The sequence below is a fragment of the Cydia amplana genome, chromosome 21 (genome assembly GCF_948474715.1).
Source record: "Cydia amplana chromosome 21, ilCydAmpl1.1, whole genome shotgun sequence".
In the NCBI taxonomy this organism is placed as follows: Eukaryota; Metazoa; Arthropoda; class Insecta; order Lepidoptera; family Tortricidae; genus Cydia; species Cydia amplana.
The window spans coordinates 8,778,039-8,793,918 of record NC_086089.1 but is presented as its reverse complement, the minus strand read 5'-3'; the positions used below and the strand labels follow the sequence as shown (position 1 = coordinate 8,793,918).

The following is a 15,880-nucleotide window of genomic DNA, read 5'->3' as shown; positions in this document are numbered from 1 at the left end:
TAGTATTACTGTAGTCTGCGGTGGCGTAACTAGGCGTGGCCGAATCTGCCTCGCACGTGTACGGCCTGAGTGGACGCTCGAAGCGGAGCGTGCAGCGTGGCTGTGGGCTCACGCGTGATGTGAGCAGCGTGCACTAAGGCCGCTCCTATACGCTTGCATTTGTTTAACATGCACGCCGCACGCCCCGCCCCGCTGCACGCACAACTCGAGCGTCCACTCAGGCCTTACACAGGGGGCCACGCAAAGCCAACCTTTGCAATAAAAAGACCTTGGGAGAACACATGTGGGTCAGATGTGGTTTTCGCCCACGGCTAAATTGGTTCACGTTACGTCACTGGTAGTCTGTACGCCCTTTGAAGTCTTTGAACGCCACCGACGTCATATCATGACAAATGACGCCGCGTCAATTTAACTATCTGAAATAAATGACTGGACAATGTTTCTATGCTTTTATTGTTGTTTTATTCCTGTGTCTTGATTTCAACTGTTTTAGTAAATCTAATTAATAATATAACTTTTAGCGTGAATGTGGTGTTTGGCGTTCAGAGGGTTAAATTAGCTATACCGAATTCTTATGAAATAAATGTCGATTTCCATCAAATATGTAGAAATAAAAAAAGAATTGACCGATTAGAACTATATTGTGCCAACTAATAATAATTGACTTTCCCATGTATTTTAGAAATTTTTACATTAAGTTAGCACACCGATTGCTATTGTTACAATTATCCGTTTAGAAAACAATGAAATACAAGAATTTATATTTATTTTCAACATGTCAATTCACCTCTCTAACCCTTTGATCGCCAAAGACGTTATGGAAAGCTAAACAAAAACATCAAGACGTCATTTGACGTCAAATCTTGCGCTTTTGCGATTAAAAGATATTAAAGCTGACTACGTAAAATGATAAGGACATTGTTGTTAATTAACCTTTTAGACGCCAATGACGGATATATCTGCACCGTAAGTCCAACGCAAAGACGGCTTAATCCGTCACAGACCACAGAGCAACATCGACCTACGTGCACATACATACCTAAAGTTCAACTTCAGTTTTGACACTTCGGTGACGTGGCGTCCGAGTAACAGCTTTCGTGTTTGACACGGCGTCGAAAAGGTTAATGTTTTATCCACGCCATGTTTCTATATATTAACTAGTAAGTACTTATAAATCTAATAAAGGTACGTCAGACACTGCAGCTCTTTAGTTTACATTTGTTTTGTTTTAATTTAACTATTGTAATTGAACTGTGTTACACATATAAGTAGTGATTTATAAGTGATTTTAGAGGTTATATCTGAAATATTTACTAAATAGGTAGAATGTCCAGAATCGGTATATCGGAAACCAACTTAAGTCAGTATTAATGAATAAATTGACGTCTTTTCTTTCGTAATAGCAATAGCCGATTCTGTTAATGTGTGCATGTATCATTATATTCATTAATATGATTATATACCTTATTACATATATTACTTATGTAAAAGAATGTACAACTATCCAATGTTTCTGAGATTAAGAACATTTAAACCCCCTATAATCCCATCCAAATAGGCTAACAAAAGAAAAATCCCATTGTCGCAATAGCTGTGCTGAGACAGAAACACGTAAAGTAAATATAACAATTGTTTTTAAAAATACCTTCTATGTGAGAATTGTACCATTTTTAATATTATATTAGTCAAAAACGTTATATCACGTCTACGGCAAATTATGGTTTAAACGTCACGACATTTGATACTATTTCACGTTATAATACCTACCAATCAAGTTCTGTAATTTTTTTCTATTATTGTAAATGAGTTACTATGTACTCTATGTAGGTATAGACGAGGAGCCTCTAAACTGCGGCCCGCGGGTCTGACCCAGCCCGTATCGCTCTGTAGACTTCTAATTTATCCCGCGAAAAGATAGCGGAGGCGTGGGTGTGGCCCAAGGGTCAAAAAGTGTTGAAGACCTCTGGTTTAAACCTACATATGCTAGTACCTAATCTTTGTATCAATTTCATTCGATATCTGTGGTCATATAAGGTGGTCTAATTCGTTTTATAAGCGGCTGACTTCGTACAACTTGTACCCAATATGTATTAGAATAATTACGTAATACTTAAGTTTTGAATCGCTAGGAAATAAAAGTTTTCAATTCACTTTACTGTTTTTTTATGCTTAAAACTTTACGAGTTTCATTTGCCCGATATGTGCCATTAAAATCCATTCAATCGATAAAGGCCCGGACATAATTAATGTTTAATTAAGAGAAGGGAGTAGGTAATTAATCTGAATATCGTTTATTTACTCACTGACTCTTTGAAGAAAAACCACAATTGGGTGGTGGCAGTTTAATTCATTCACATAACGGTAGTTTAGTGACTAGTTAAGTCACAAGCGTATACTTAAGTACCTAAATGTCGATGGGAAACATGCGGCCTGTGCTCTCAGGGCTAATTATTCTAATTGTATCCTCAGCTATTGAAGCATATTTATGTAAGTATAGTTTTCATACCTAAGGGCTCATTTAGACGGCGCGCGAACTCGTATACGATTTTAGTTATATTGCGGACCAGTAAGGTTACATTAACTCAGCCGACCGATCAAATAACGCAATGTAATGTATCTCGCATGCGATTTCTCGCACCGTCTAAATGAGCCTTAATCGGAGTTTTATATATGTATTTATCGTAACAATCACCATGATTTTAAATTTAAAAAACTCTTAATATTATTAAGCGCCATCTGATGAGTACAATCAGCAACACTCTTAACCTTTTGGACGCCAATGACCCAGGCGCGGATCCAGCCCTCAAAAAAGGTTGTGGTCACAGCAACCCAAAAATCTTCAAGTACGAGTCAGAGTATTGGTGTCGAACTCGCTCATGAACAATCATTATGACCAGGGGTCGGACAAAAAGTGCGGATGACGTCAAACCACTTATAGGATGATTTCAAATAGTATTTTTGATTTTCATAAACAATTATCACTTATCATTTATCAACCTCTTTATTAAACGATATCGCCACTTGAAATGAGTAAGTACGTTTTTGACTTACACATTGTCAATCAGATGAACAATAAATTGACTTCGTTATTGTTTAGCTATTGTATCTTCACGATTATATTTAGCTAAAATTTAGCTATAAAAGTATAATAACATCAAATTATCTTTTTTTATTTTTACTAATCTTACCTAATGTTCCCACTTTTGACTATTAAACCTATTTATCTGAGGATCCCACAGACTTGTTCTAAGTGTTCTAACTAATTTCAAATAATTATACCTTATGGTAACAAGTTTCGTGAAATTTATTTTATTCACTACATCACCCTACCACCTGTATTATTAATTCCATGGATTTATTTACGATTATTTTGTTACTTCATTAATACTACTTTGTTACTACATGTCACACGGAAGTTTAAATACAAACTCAAACATCATCCTGTGTGCAAGATTACGTCATTTTTACGTCATCCGCACTTTTTGTCCGACCCATGATTATGACTCTTGAAGGACCATCCCGATCTCAATAAACCGTGATGACGTCACAAGTCTATTAGGGGGTTACCTAATGATTCTCCGAGCAATTTTTCGCAGATTATCGATTCACAGACTACGTTTTGCCGAACATCTAACTTTTAGACGACATTTTCTAGTTTTGGTTCACATACCGTTAAATTCGCTTTTGTGTTAATTAGCAGAACAATTATTGTAAGAATTTCATTTGGCAATCTTCTCGTTTAAGGAACTTTTAGTCGTGATTTTTTTGCCGTTTCTTGCGTAAACCTTCGTGCGCGAGTTGCGAGTTCGATTGTAAAATTGAAAAAAAAAACTAAATGAAAATATTTTCAGAATTGGTTTATTAGGGTTAGATATGAGGATATTAGCTATAATTTGAGGTAGGTATATTTTACAAAAAAAATATTAATCGGTATTGTATCTGGAGAAGCCCAAACTTGGTATGTTTTGAAAATTATTTTTATTATAATTTAAAAAAAATTACTGAAATGTAATGATGTGATATATTTTTAGAATTGGCTCAGAAAGCCCTTTCGTTTAATACTACACACGATAGGTTTCTAAACAATTTTTTTTTAAATTCCATACAAAAAAAGGTGACGTCATAACTCCTCTCGTTTTTTTTATTTGTTGGTGCTTCGGGTCAAATTGTTTCAAATGTCCTAAAGATCAATCGTACCGATTTCCATATCTTTAACACCATTTGCAGCATTTTACTGATTTTCGCGGTGTACCGCCACTACCGCCAGTACTGTATTTTTTCATGTTTACAATTATAAGTATTATAACTTTAGCAATTTTTGATGTGCGCTTCGAATACATTTTCTAGACATTATTCCGAATCGAATCAGGTATCACAGTGGGTATCACACGTATTTTTGAGTGCAGTATCTCTATTTTTCATCATTTTGAGCTTGTAGACTAGACCACTAAAAGTACTAAAGTTACAGGTAAATTATTGATTTAGCAATTGCGTTACTTACAACATTAATTCATTTATGCATAGATAACACTTTTTATACATAGATAAATATAAAAATAAATGTAACGCTAACTACGCGGGAAAACAAAAACTCCTAATTACACTCGTAAATTATAAGCTGGCATTATTAATTTAGGAAATTGTACTAATATTTGTGAATGTTTAAGATTTCTAAGACCCCATAAGCTAAAAATAATTGCCCCTGTTAGTAAATAATCTTTTTGCTTAACCTAGGATTCTGTTGTCAGCTGATAATAACTTACGAGAATTTCTAATTCGTAGGATTGTTCATAGCATAGAATTAGAATAGACAAGAACAACTGTCAATCTTCAAAAGTGCGACCAAAAATGAAATGCAAGTATGTGCGTAAATTGTCTATGTGAGATCAAAAATAGTGATGTCATGTTACAACATATTAATAATCTGTCGGTGTTTGATTGCTTTATCGACTACTTTTTCAAATGTGTTATTTTAAACGTTAAAATTCTACGACATTATGATGTATAAAATGACACATGCACTGCGTGTGCTATCAAAATCGTTACAGCCTTATCTTAGTCTAACTCAGCGGTTCTCAATCTTTTTTTTTTGACGGAACCCTTTTGGAAAGCGAAATACTTGATGGAACCCTACAATATAACAATAGTTTTTAGAAGTGTATTTTTTTATTAATAAGCACAATAATTATGCTTATTTTATTATTCTAAATTCTTGCGGAATCCCTGCAGGGGTGTCGCGGAACCCTATGGTTCCGCGGAACACACTTTGAGAATGGCTGGTCTAACTCTTACTGTGTTGGAAAGTGAAGTTTAAATTTACTGCTAAACATCTGCACCTTCAAAAAGGTATAACAATCGTTATTATTTGAAGTCGGTTATAAAGGTTAATATCTTAATTATGTCTTGTGAAGAAATGATTACATAGCTATTAATATACCGACAAGTTATCGATACTGTCATCTGAACATTTTGTCAAGCCCTAGCGTAAAGTAACAGTTTATGTTTTTACACAAAATATTTTAAATTATTGAGTAATATGATAAAATATTAGCACACAAAGGAAGAAAAACTTATAATCAACTGTATAAACCGGCTTCTTACACTTTTTATGCTGTTAATTTGACAAAATATCGTTAAGAAAATTTCGCTCGGAATATCATTATTCCTCTGAAATAAGTATTTGCTAGGTTTATTTGGCCCCGTGACACTGAAATCCGGTACACTACAAGACACTATCTTCATTGTATTACTTTATCAAATAGTTTTCTTCCGAATTTGTGTATATTTTTCAAATTGAAAATTACGGTGATACGCTCTTGGCCGTCCGCGGCCGTCGTCAAACTCAAAAATGGTCACGTTTTCTCATTTGTAGTCTGACTCTTTCGCACTCATGCGATGTTCATATACGTGATGGCTTCCCTTTCGCACACTTCAGCTGTCTGTCAAGCGCGAGCGCGAAAATGACAAGTCTGTGGTTCATAGGTACCAATTGTTCACACTACCTACCTACTGTGTTTCATTCAACCAATGGTTACTCGAGTAATCGTGACAGTTAGGTACCAAACGATCAGTCTAGTAAAGTTAATTCGCATATCAATAAGTAGTATGCCAACTACGTAATGAAATTCTGCGAAAGGTTCCTCTGCCAAAGCGTCTGCGAAAAATCGGCTAGTCGGGGAATCGATAGGACATACTATTAGGGTTGTGGGCATGCCCATCGTGCCCACAACGGTGGATCCGCGCCTGCAATGACCGATATATCCGCACCGTAGGTTCAATGCCAAAGAGCGATTAATCGGTCACATACCACAGAGCAACAGACCTACGTGCATATGCATAAAGTTCAATTTCAGTTTTGACACTTCGGTGACGTGGCGTCAGCGTGACAGCTTTTGTGTTTGACACGGCGTCGAAAAGGTTAACTATCCATCGGTGGACCTTATGCCTTATGTAGTAAGGTTTACTAACTGTCAGTTAACAGTGCGAGCGATGGTACACGTTACCCTACTATAAGAACCATCGCAGGCCCCGATTCACACTTGACGACTTGCTACGATTTTGAACTGGTTTTGATACGCACGTTTTTCATCACATTTCGCATGCACCAATCAGCGTGAGCCGTCTTCAAAGTCATATCAAACTAAGATCAAAACCAGAGGGCTGGGTCATATCTAGCACAGCGGATCAGTATTGCCATACAACGTGGCACTGCTGCCAGCCTTCTGGGCACACTGCCAATAGACGGCAATTTGGGGCAAATTTTATATTATTTAAAACCGTAAGAATTTGTTATATGGGGCATTATCTTTGAAAAGGGGCGTTATTGTCGATGGCGCTTACGCCGCACAGCGTCGCGCAGCATTGTATTTATATCGGAGCATCGTTAATAATGCCGTAAGCGCCATCGACAATAAGGTCCCTTTTCATAGATTACGTCACATATTGGCCCTGCTTCGGGCTCCTGGAGCCCGTTTCTCAAAAGCTTGTAACTTGTAATACAAGCGGATGTCACTTTTTGACTTCTTTTGTTAGAAAGGGACTTCCACTTGTATTACAAATTACAAGCTTTTGAGAAACGGGCCCCTGGTGTATCACAAAATCTTTACAGAAAAGGGCAGCTAAAGTCAATTTTTTTATTCGGTAGACTAAAATGACATTTCATAGTATGAGATGACACATGATGTTCATACTATGAAATGTCATTTTAGTCTACCGAATAAAAAAATAGACTTTACATCAGTCGATCCTTTGAATATAATTTGTATGCACGAACACTTTTCTAGCCTCTTACTAAAATACATACTTAAGTACATACCTACCTATATTAGATAAGTTACTTACCGTTTCCGTTTCATGATGGGGTAAAAAATTAAATATCCTGTCCTGTCAATTAGCTGGTGCCTATTTTGTTTACACAAATCCATACCTAAATTTATAGCTGACCAATATCTCAACGGAACTAGAAGAATCCCAGAAATAAAACATGGCCAGAAATGCGTTAAAGGTCAAATATACAGGATGGATTGCAACACCTGCCACTGCGGTGAAGGGTCTACCCTACTCTGCACCAAAATGGGTTGTCTTAACGAATTGAAGTCTGGACGGAGGGCAGAGGAAAAAGAGTGCGTACCGGGAAAGCTGTATAAGAAAGGTTGTCAGAAATGCTTCTGCACGGATAAGAGGAAGGTGAAATGTAGCATGAAGGATTGCAAGATGGCTGATAAACGTGAGTTATTTTCTTCTTTTGTAAAAAAAACCCTGTAAGTATTATTATATAAATAGATATTATAGGACATTTTTACACAGATGGCTAAGTCCCACAGTACAAGAAGGCTTGTGTTATGGGTACTTAGACAATGATGTCAACGATATACAAACATAATATACAAATACCTACATAGAAAACACCCAAGACTCAGGAACAAAAATCTGTGCTCATCACACAAATAAATGCCCTTACCGGGATTCGAACCCTTCGCGGCTTCACAGGCAGGGTCACTACCCACTAGGCCAGACCAGTCGTCAAAGAGTTTACAGATATAGAGTTTACACATTTCGAGTCAACTGCAAATTTTCCAAAATATATTTAATTAGGGGAAAGGTCGCCCACGTACAGTCAGCAGCAGAACTTGCTACGCGGGCGATGTGTTCAAAATACCTTGACGCGCTCTTATTCTCTTAACAATAAAGTCGCGTCAAGATCATTTTGAACACCTCGCCCGCTTAGCAACTATTGCTGCTGACTGTACCACCAGAGGCGCACAGTGGAAATGAGGCTGTACCGCCTGCACCAGTTGGCCTCGGCTGGGCGGAGCTGGAGGAGGCCGCGCTGGACCGCGAACAATGGAAATCCCTTCTGAGAGCTCTATGTCCCTGATGAGGGATAACTACCATCATCATCATATTTAATTTCCAGCGTATACCAACCCTGAACACATCAAGCCCCACACCACCGCGGAGTTCTACCAGCTCCCCTCCCTCCCGCACACGGGGTCGGTGTGCGCCCCCGGCGGGACGTACCGCATCGACTGCAACACCTGCTTCTGTCTGGAGAGCGGCAACCTCATGTGCCAGCATCTCCTGTGTCCGAGCTATGACGATGTGTACAAGTTTAAAGCTAAGGAGATGACGGGTGAGATTGGCGAACGATTATTAAGCGTTCTAACCTTATAGGCTTTTAAAGTAAGATTCCCACAGAACGGGCGGAGTCGACGCGCATTTCATGGCTCCTCTACACGACGGGCCAGCGCCGGCCACTCCAAGGGACGCAGCCATGCGGTAGAATGAGATAGCAATATCACTTGCTCCCTCTAACGCATAAATGCGTCCCTTGGAGTGGCCGGCGCTGGCCCATCGTGTAGAGGAGCCCTCACATTTGTACAGTCGCCATCAGTATATCAAAACGGCCAAGGTGCTCACAAATATGTGAGCACGCCTCTATTGTCAAGGCGTTAGAGTGCATTGTTCAGATATTGTGAACACTTTGGCCGCTCCGATATATCTGATGGCGACTGTACGGGCGCACGCCGGTCGGCTGCTCGCGGACGCGGACGTCTTCGGTCGGACTCCATTGCTTCTGCCATACATAATGTATATAGGCACATTGAAAATGCGCTCCAGTCGGTATGTGGGAATCGTACATAAGAGGGTCCTTATTATCGTTCAAAGGGTTGAAAATGTTGAAATTCACATGCGTAGGTATGCCAGTTTTACGGCGGTACCACATATTCCAGAAACTTATCAGGACAATCAAAATAAATTCCAGGAAAACCTTGCGTCACCAACACTACAACTCCAGACTGCCTCGAGTGTGAATGCAAGGCCGGCAAGTATAAATGCGAGCCGAAGGCAGACTGCAGACACACGGACGGACGGAGGATGCTGCACGGCGAGTATCCGTCCATACACGACAGGAACTTCATAGACCCGGACCGCATGAAGGAGAAGTGTCAGCCGGGCATGGTGTACAAGTAAGCCGACAATAGTTAATACTGCAGGGATGTTGCGAACATCCGCATCCGCATCCGCAACCGCGGAACTTCCGCATTATTTTCAACATCCGCATCCGCATCCGCATAAAATCGATGCGGAGCTTATGCGGATGCGGATGTCGAACAAGTCGGTACAGGAACGTCTTAGCGGCGGCGTAAGTGCTAGGTAATTTCGTAATTACCTATAACGAAATCGTCTAGATCCAGAAAAGTCAGCCAAGTTACTGTTTATTAAATATAACGCACCTATATTCTTGTTCAAATACTAAAATTTTCGTTTTTTTTTTTATAAAAAAATACTAAAAATGTAATATTTGACGTTTTCTAAGTACCTAATCCTGACATCCGCATCCGCATCCGCGGATGTGAGCCTTTAAAAATCCGCATCCGCATCCGCATCCGCGGATGTCAAAAAATCGGCATCCGTAACATCCCTGGTTAATAGACCAGGATCTCTAGAACTGTGTCGTATGCATAATTAAGCTGTGTCCAGACGAGACAACTTTTCGCCAATCTGATGAAATTGTCCGATCAAATCAGGACGTGCGGACGCAAACGCCAATTTGGCTCGCCGAATTCGACCGCCGATTATGACCGATATTACCGATAAAATGGGATGCAGACGCAAGAATACTAATTTGTGACGCTATATTATTTTCGTTTTGGAGCATTTTTTTTAACTCAAATATCACCATAAATCTTAAATTGGAGATTGTCGCCAATTATTTTCCTGATCAAATCGGTCGGCTTTAGACCGCAGTTTAACTTCTGATCCTTGTAGCGGTGCTCCCAGGCTTCAAAGAACTCGATGTTGCCAGGCTGAAAAAATTACACTCTTTTCAGTTTCACAAATAGAACTTATGTGGATCTAGATATCTTAGAGGCGCCAATAGGCGCCTGTAATGTACTTGTTGTTATTGTAATTTAATTGTTGACCAGGGTCCACTGTAACAAATGCTACTGCCAGGATGATGGTTCCCTCCGCTGCACACAGAAAACATGTCTGAACCACGCAGAAGTGGAGAAACTGAAGAAACTGCGCTTGCAACTGGACAAGGAGGACCCGGAAAATTAAACGAAACTTACATATCCTTCCAAGGCCCACGGTCCTACCTATAGTACTTCATCAGTTCGATGAAATTTAAACCGTAATCAATTGGAACAGGGAATTTCAGTTGCAAATTTTGGATTTGGCATTTGTATGGCTGGACCTTAGGAGGATATAGTGGCGGCGCGTTAAATATACCCGTTAGCCACTAAGACAGAGTAATTTAGCCTGTATGACCTGTCAGATAAGGTGCAACTGTCTAAAATTAGGCAAGCTTTAGTAGAGTTCTATACGACATTTATGTAGATTATGTTAGGTATACAGATATCTATTGACTTAGTACCGCGTGGTACCGCGTTATGGATTTTTTAACCACGATGTGCATGTACAGAACGTATTGAACTATTAATTAGCGTAAGTAAGCAATGAATTAAAGAATTCAACAAAAATAATGGTCTTATTTAACTTTTATGTGTGTATGTATTCCCTATTTTAAACGGAAATTCACACGGAATCTACCAACCGTGAGAAAATGAGCTATTATTTGATACCTACTCGTTTTATTCCCAGTCCCACAAACCGGCCAGCTGCCTTAGGTCCAATTCGCACGAGCTTTTTCGACGCGCGTTAAATAGCGTTTGAATGACACAAATGGATATATACATGTGTATTTATTCACACGATGGCGTTGGCGCTTTTTACCAAAGCGCAAGCGGTGTTGGATTTTCGACTTTAAGCCTTGATCGTTACATTGATTTTAGCGTGCAGACAGATTCTAGCGCTTTCGCGCGTTGAAAAAGCGCTCGTCTGATGCGGCACTCGGGGCGGGTCCGCTTAAATTAAACAATCACACTATGTAAATCTTTTTTTATATAATATTAATGCTTAACTCAACTATACTATGCTATCACTATGCATTATAAATAGTCAGGATTAACATATATCCCAATATCGTAATCGAGGCCGAACCCTCTCTCGCTCTTAAACCGGAGATTTACGAAGCTGTGGCCCACGCCTCCGGCGGTGACGTTGATGGAGGCTTTGCTCTGCAGCATGTCCAGGGCTTGGATACCCTGGAACAAGACGTAATGAAACTTGTAGTTTGCCCCATACAGAGACCTCGGGACCAGAGATCGGCGGGGGCATAGAGAAAAAAATACATAGAGTGCTCACTCCATATATCAGTTCAGACTATTAATTTCAGTGTCTACATCTAGCATCGAGTAGCGGAACTATCAGTACTGCTACTTGACAATAGATGTAGCACCGACCGGAAAGTCTTATCTCAACAGCATAAGACTTTCCGGTCGGTGCTACATCTATTGTCAAGTAGCAGTACTGATAGTTCCGCTACTCGATGCTAGATGCTAATAGTCTTTTTGGTACTAAGACTGATGTATGGAGTGAGCACTCTATGTATTTTTTTCTCTATGGCGGGGGTGAGCTATTTACCTTATAATTTGACATGTCTTACGTCATATTCAGGGGTCGGACAAAAAGTGCGGATGACGAAAAAATTACGTAATCTTGCACACAGGATGATGTTTGAGTTTGTATTTAAACTTCCGTGTGACATGTAGTAACAAAGTAGTATTAATGAAGTAACAAAATAATCGCAAATAAATCCATGGAATTAATAATACAGGTGGTAGGGTGATGTAGTGAATAAAATAAATTTCACGAAACTTGCCACAATATTCGAGTAAAGATGACATTTTAGAGCGTTTTCTTATACATTAGTAAATATAAATTTTAGCTAAATATAATCGTGAAGATACAATAGCTAAACAATAACGAAGTCAATTTATTGTTCATCTGATTGACAATGTGTCAGTCAAAAACGTACTTACTCATTTCAAGTGGCGATATCGTTTAATAAAGAGGTTGATTAATGATAAGTGATAATTGTTTATGAAAATCAAAAATACTATTTGAAATCATCCTATAAGTGGTTTGACGTCATCCGCACTTTTTGTCCGACCCCTGGACTCATATTATAAGGAAAATAGCTCACCCCCGCCGATCTCTGCTCGGGACACATACTTATGGACAGTCACCATCAGATATATCGGAGCGGCCAAGGTGTTCACAATATCTGAACAGTGAAGACACTCTAACGCCCTGACAATAGAGGCGTGTTCAGATATTTGTGAGCGCCTTAGCCGCTCCGATATATCTGATGGCGACTTTAGGTACATGTTACAATTTTGATATTTTTGTAATATCTTTCACCGTCTTCATAAATTTCGTTCACGATTAGGTACATACAATTTATATTTTTTTCGGGTCATAAACTTAGTGTCTCAGATTGACAGCAATATTTGTTCGCGGGAATTTATTTTAGAAAAGATTCCCGCTTACAATTTATTTTATTCGCATCGGAACTAGGTAGGTTTAAATAGGTAACGTACGTACCTACGTAGGTAACGTGTAACGTAATAGGTATGTTTCTAAAGCTCTGTTTTCCTAGGATAGCGGGCCGTCTCCTTACAAAATAATACGGCTAAATATGGATAAGTAGTATTTTGTACGGAGACGGTTGACGGCACCGCTATTGGCAATGTGCGAAGTCGGTGGAGGGGGAAGTGGCGCTGATCGTTACAAACACAGGTAATCTTATGGAATGTCCGATATTAGTACTAGCGGCAGCCGCTTGAACTAATTTTACTCCATAAGATTTAACGTAGAAAGTCCGACAAATTTTTTTTTTTTTTTTTTTTTTATTTATTTCAAAAAATACTTATGTCTAGGTATACAAAAGTTTCGCCAAACTGTAGACAGTTTGTTGGCGAATAGTGCGCTCTCGATTATGTTTATAAGTATGTACTTTATGCGTTATACCTACAGAGTACAGAGCAAACTGTATATATATTCTTAGGTTAAGTTAAATCTAAAGTTACCATGCATAATATATAATAATTGAACAAGACCGGTTTGTAACACTGTACGGTCAGCATGCGTAGGTACCTACTTCACCTCACGACAACATCACCCTGATCCTTATTATTATGATTTTATGTTTTATTATTGTACTAGGCTTCTCTCGTGAGGTGAAATATTCACCCAAGGTTAATGCAATATTGCAATAATACAAACGAACACTAATAAAACTATACATTCATACTATGGATTTATACTCATACTACTACTACTAAATGAGGGCAGCACCAGTCGTGCACGTAACGAATACTAGGAAAACAGAGCTTATACGTCAGTAAATATTCGCACGCTATTGACTGCCTTTGTAATTGATGAATGATGACAATCAAGGGTAAATATGTAATACGATTACTTTTAATGCTCGTATTCCCTTTCTTATCATGTTTGAAAGCGCGAGAAGTAATTTACGTCGGCAATAAACAAATGATTTCTTAGTATTTAGTTAACGCTGGCCTTATCTTATGACCCTTGCCCTTGTATTTATTTACTCTAATGAAGGCGTAATTAGAGTGATAGAGAAAAATGCCCGGAAATTGCGAAATTCGGTTTTCGCAATAGCACCTATGGATAGTTCGCCGCATCAAACAATTTCGGTTGCCTAGCAATGTCATAGAGTTAGACCAAGATAAGTCTGCAACGCTTTTAACAGCACACGCAGTGCAAGTGTTGTTTATACGTCTTTAAAACAACACTTGCACTGCGTGTGCTATCAAAATCATTGCAGACTTGTCTTAGTCTGACTCTACCTACTTTGATTCCTCGATCTCTTTGGGTAAAAGGCAAAATTGGTTAACCTGAAGAGTAGGTATGTACAGTCAGCAGCAAATGTTGCGAAGCGGGCGTGGTGTTCAAAATTACCTTGACGCGCTTTTATTCTCTTGACAATTTAATAAAACCGCGTCAAGATCATTTTCAACACCTCGCCCGCTTAGCAACATCTGCTGCTGACTGTACAAAGAATATTTGAAATTCAAACATGGCGAACTTTTGAGAGTTCAACTTTTTAAACAATTAAAACCAGCATCAGCAATCTGGCTAACACAAATAAATAAAGAAACCGCATCTTACCTGAATCTTCTTATGTTCCGGGACAGTTTTAAACAACTCCTTCACCCTCTTTATAAAGGGTATGGCGTTATATTGTACCCTCTCATGGTGGTACAACTGCACTCTGTCAGCAATATTTCCTACCACGAAATGCGATGCCTCTACTTTGCACACAACGACCAATAAAGCAAGGAATGCAATGGTCTTCATGGCTGTTTGTTTTAGCCTGTGACCTGTGTTGATCAAAGTCAATAAGGATTTAAAAAAAGTTTAAACGTCAAAATGGTAATCACTATGGAATAAATTATTCTTGGTTGGTCACTTAAGACGTGTGTTATTCGCTGAGTTTGAACTAGTAATGCGAACAAGGCCGGCTAGTTATCTGAGGTCAGATGGCGCGGAAGTATGTCCGATGAATCGATTTAGGATTCTGTGTGATTATTAGATGCGAAAAGAAATGTTATCTTGGTCTATAAAGTTGAATACTTGACCTACATACAGTTGCTGAACAAATGTTGGTCAGTTTGAAGAGTACAGCCTACAGTTTAATTTATTGCTCCTGTTACAGGAAGCACCCTGTATAAGCTACTTACCTAATGGCTCCTCTACACGATGGGCCAACGCCGGCCACTCCAAGGGACGCAGCCATGCGGTAGAATGAGATAGCAATATCACTTGCTCCCTCTAACGCATAAATGCGTCCCTTGGAGTGGCCGGTGATGGCCCATCGTGTAGAGGAGCCATAAGATGACCAAGTTATAATAGGTTAGGACCTTGGAATTTTAGGTTGAGAACTTTATTTTGCGGTGAATGGCAATAGATTTTATACAATACTTGACCATACCAAAGAGATCTCAGACCACAGAAAACCGCCTAGAGGTTGGTCTGTACCTCAGACTCTTCAGAGACCCATAAGTTTCCCACCCATTTCATACAGTTTAAAGGACCCTTGTCTGTCCTGTCTTTCCCAGTCTCTCCTAGCAGCAATATAGCAGAATGCGTTAACTGAATATAAGCCCTTAACCTTTTGACCACCAAAGACGTCAACTGATGCACGCGGCTACAGCCCAATATCAACCTTCGTGCATTCCTACAAGGTTCACGATGGCGCGCCGCCGCCGCGCACGATAGACGTGGCGTGCAAAGGGTTAAAGTTAAAGTGGAGTCCAGACGGGATGTCAAATCGACCGATTTGATCAGAAATACATCACACATCCTACATGTTTTATAAGACTGTGTTTCTAAAAAAAAAAAATTGGCGTCGATCTCCAATTTAATCACGAATCACCAATTGGAGCACTCTAAATTAAAAAAGTGCCCCCAAAGGTGAATACTGGAGGCACAAATTGGTATT

General features: G+C 39.3%; 2 protein-coding genes across 2 annotated transcripts; one reads left to right on the top strand and one right to left on the bottom strand.

Annotated features, from left to right (window-relative positions):
• Window positions 1-2,389: 2,389 nt before the first annotated feature.
• Window positions 2,390-10,575, top strand: LOC134658012 (uncharacterized). The gene is made up of 5 exons (XM_063513610.1): window positions 2,390-2,487; window positions 7,439-7,726; window positions 8,417-8,632; window positions 9,266-9,470; window positions 10,431-10,575. Exons 1-5 carry the CDS (start codon window positions 2,424-2,426, stop codon window positions 10,564-10,566), a joined length of 909 nt encoding a protein of 302 aa, XP_063369680.1. The 5' UTR covers window positions 2,390-2,423; the 3' UTR covers window positions 10,567-10,575.
• Window positions 10,576-11,442: 867 nt separating this feature from the next.
• Window positions 11,443-14,751, bottom strand: LOC134657897 (uncharacterized). Its single transcript, XM_063513475.1, has 2 exons — window positions 14,548-14,751; window positions 11,443-11,612 (listed from the first exon to the last, which is right to left on the bottom strand). Exons 1-2 carry the CDS (start codon window positions 14,734-14,736, stop codon window positions 11,457-11,459), a joined length of 345 nt encoding a protein of 114 aa, XP_063369545.1. The 5' UTR covers window positions 14,737-14,751; the 3' UTR covers window positions 11,443-11,456.
• Window positions 14,752-15,880: the final 1,129 nt, after the last annotated feature.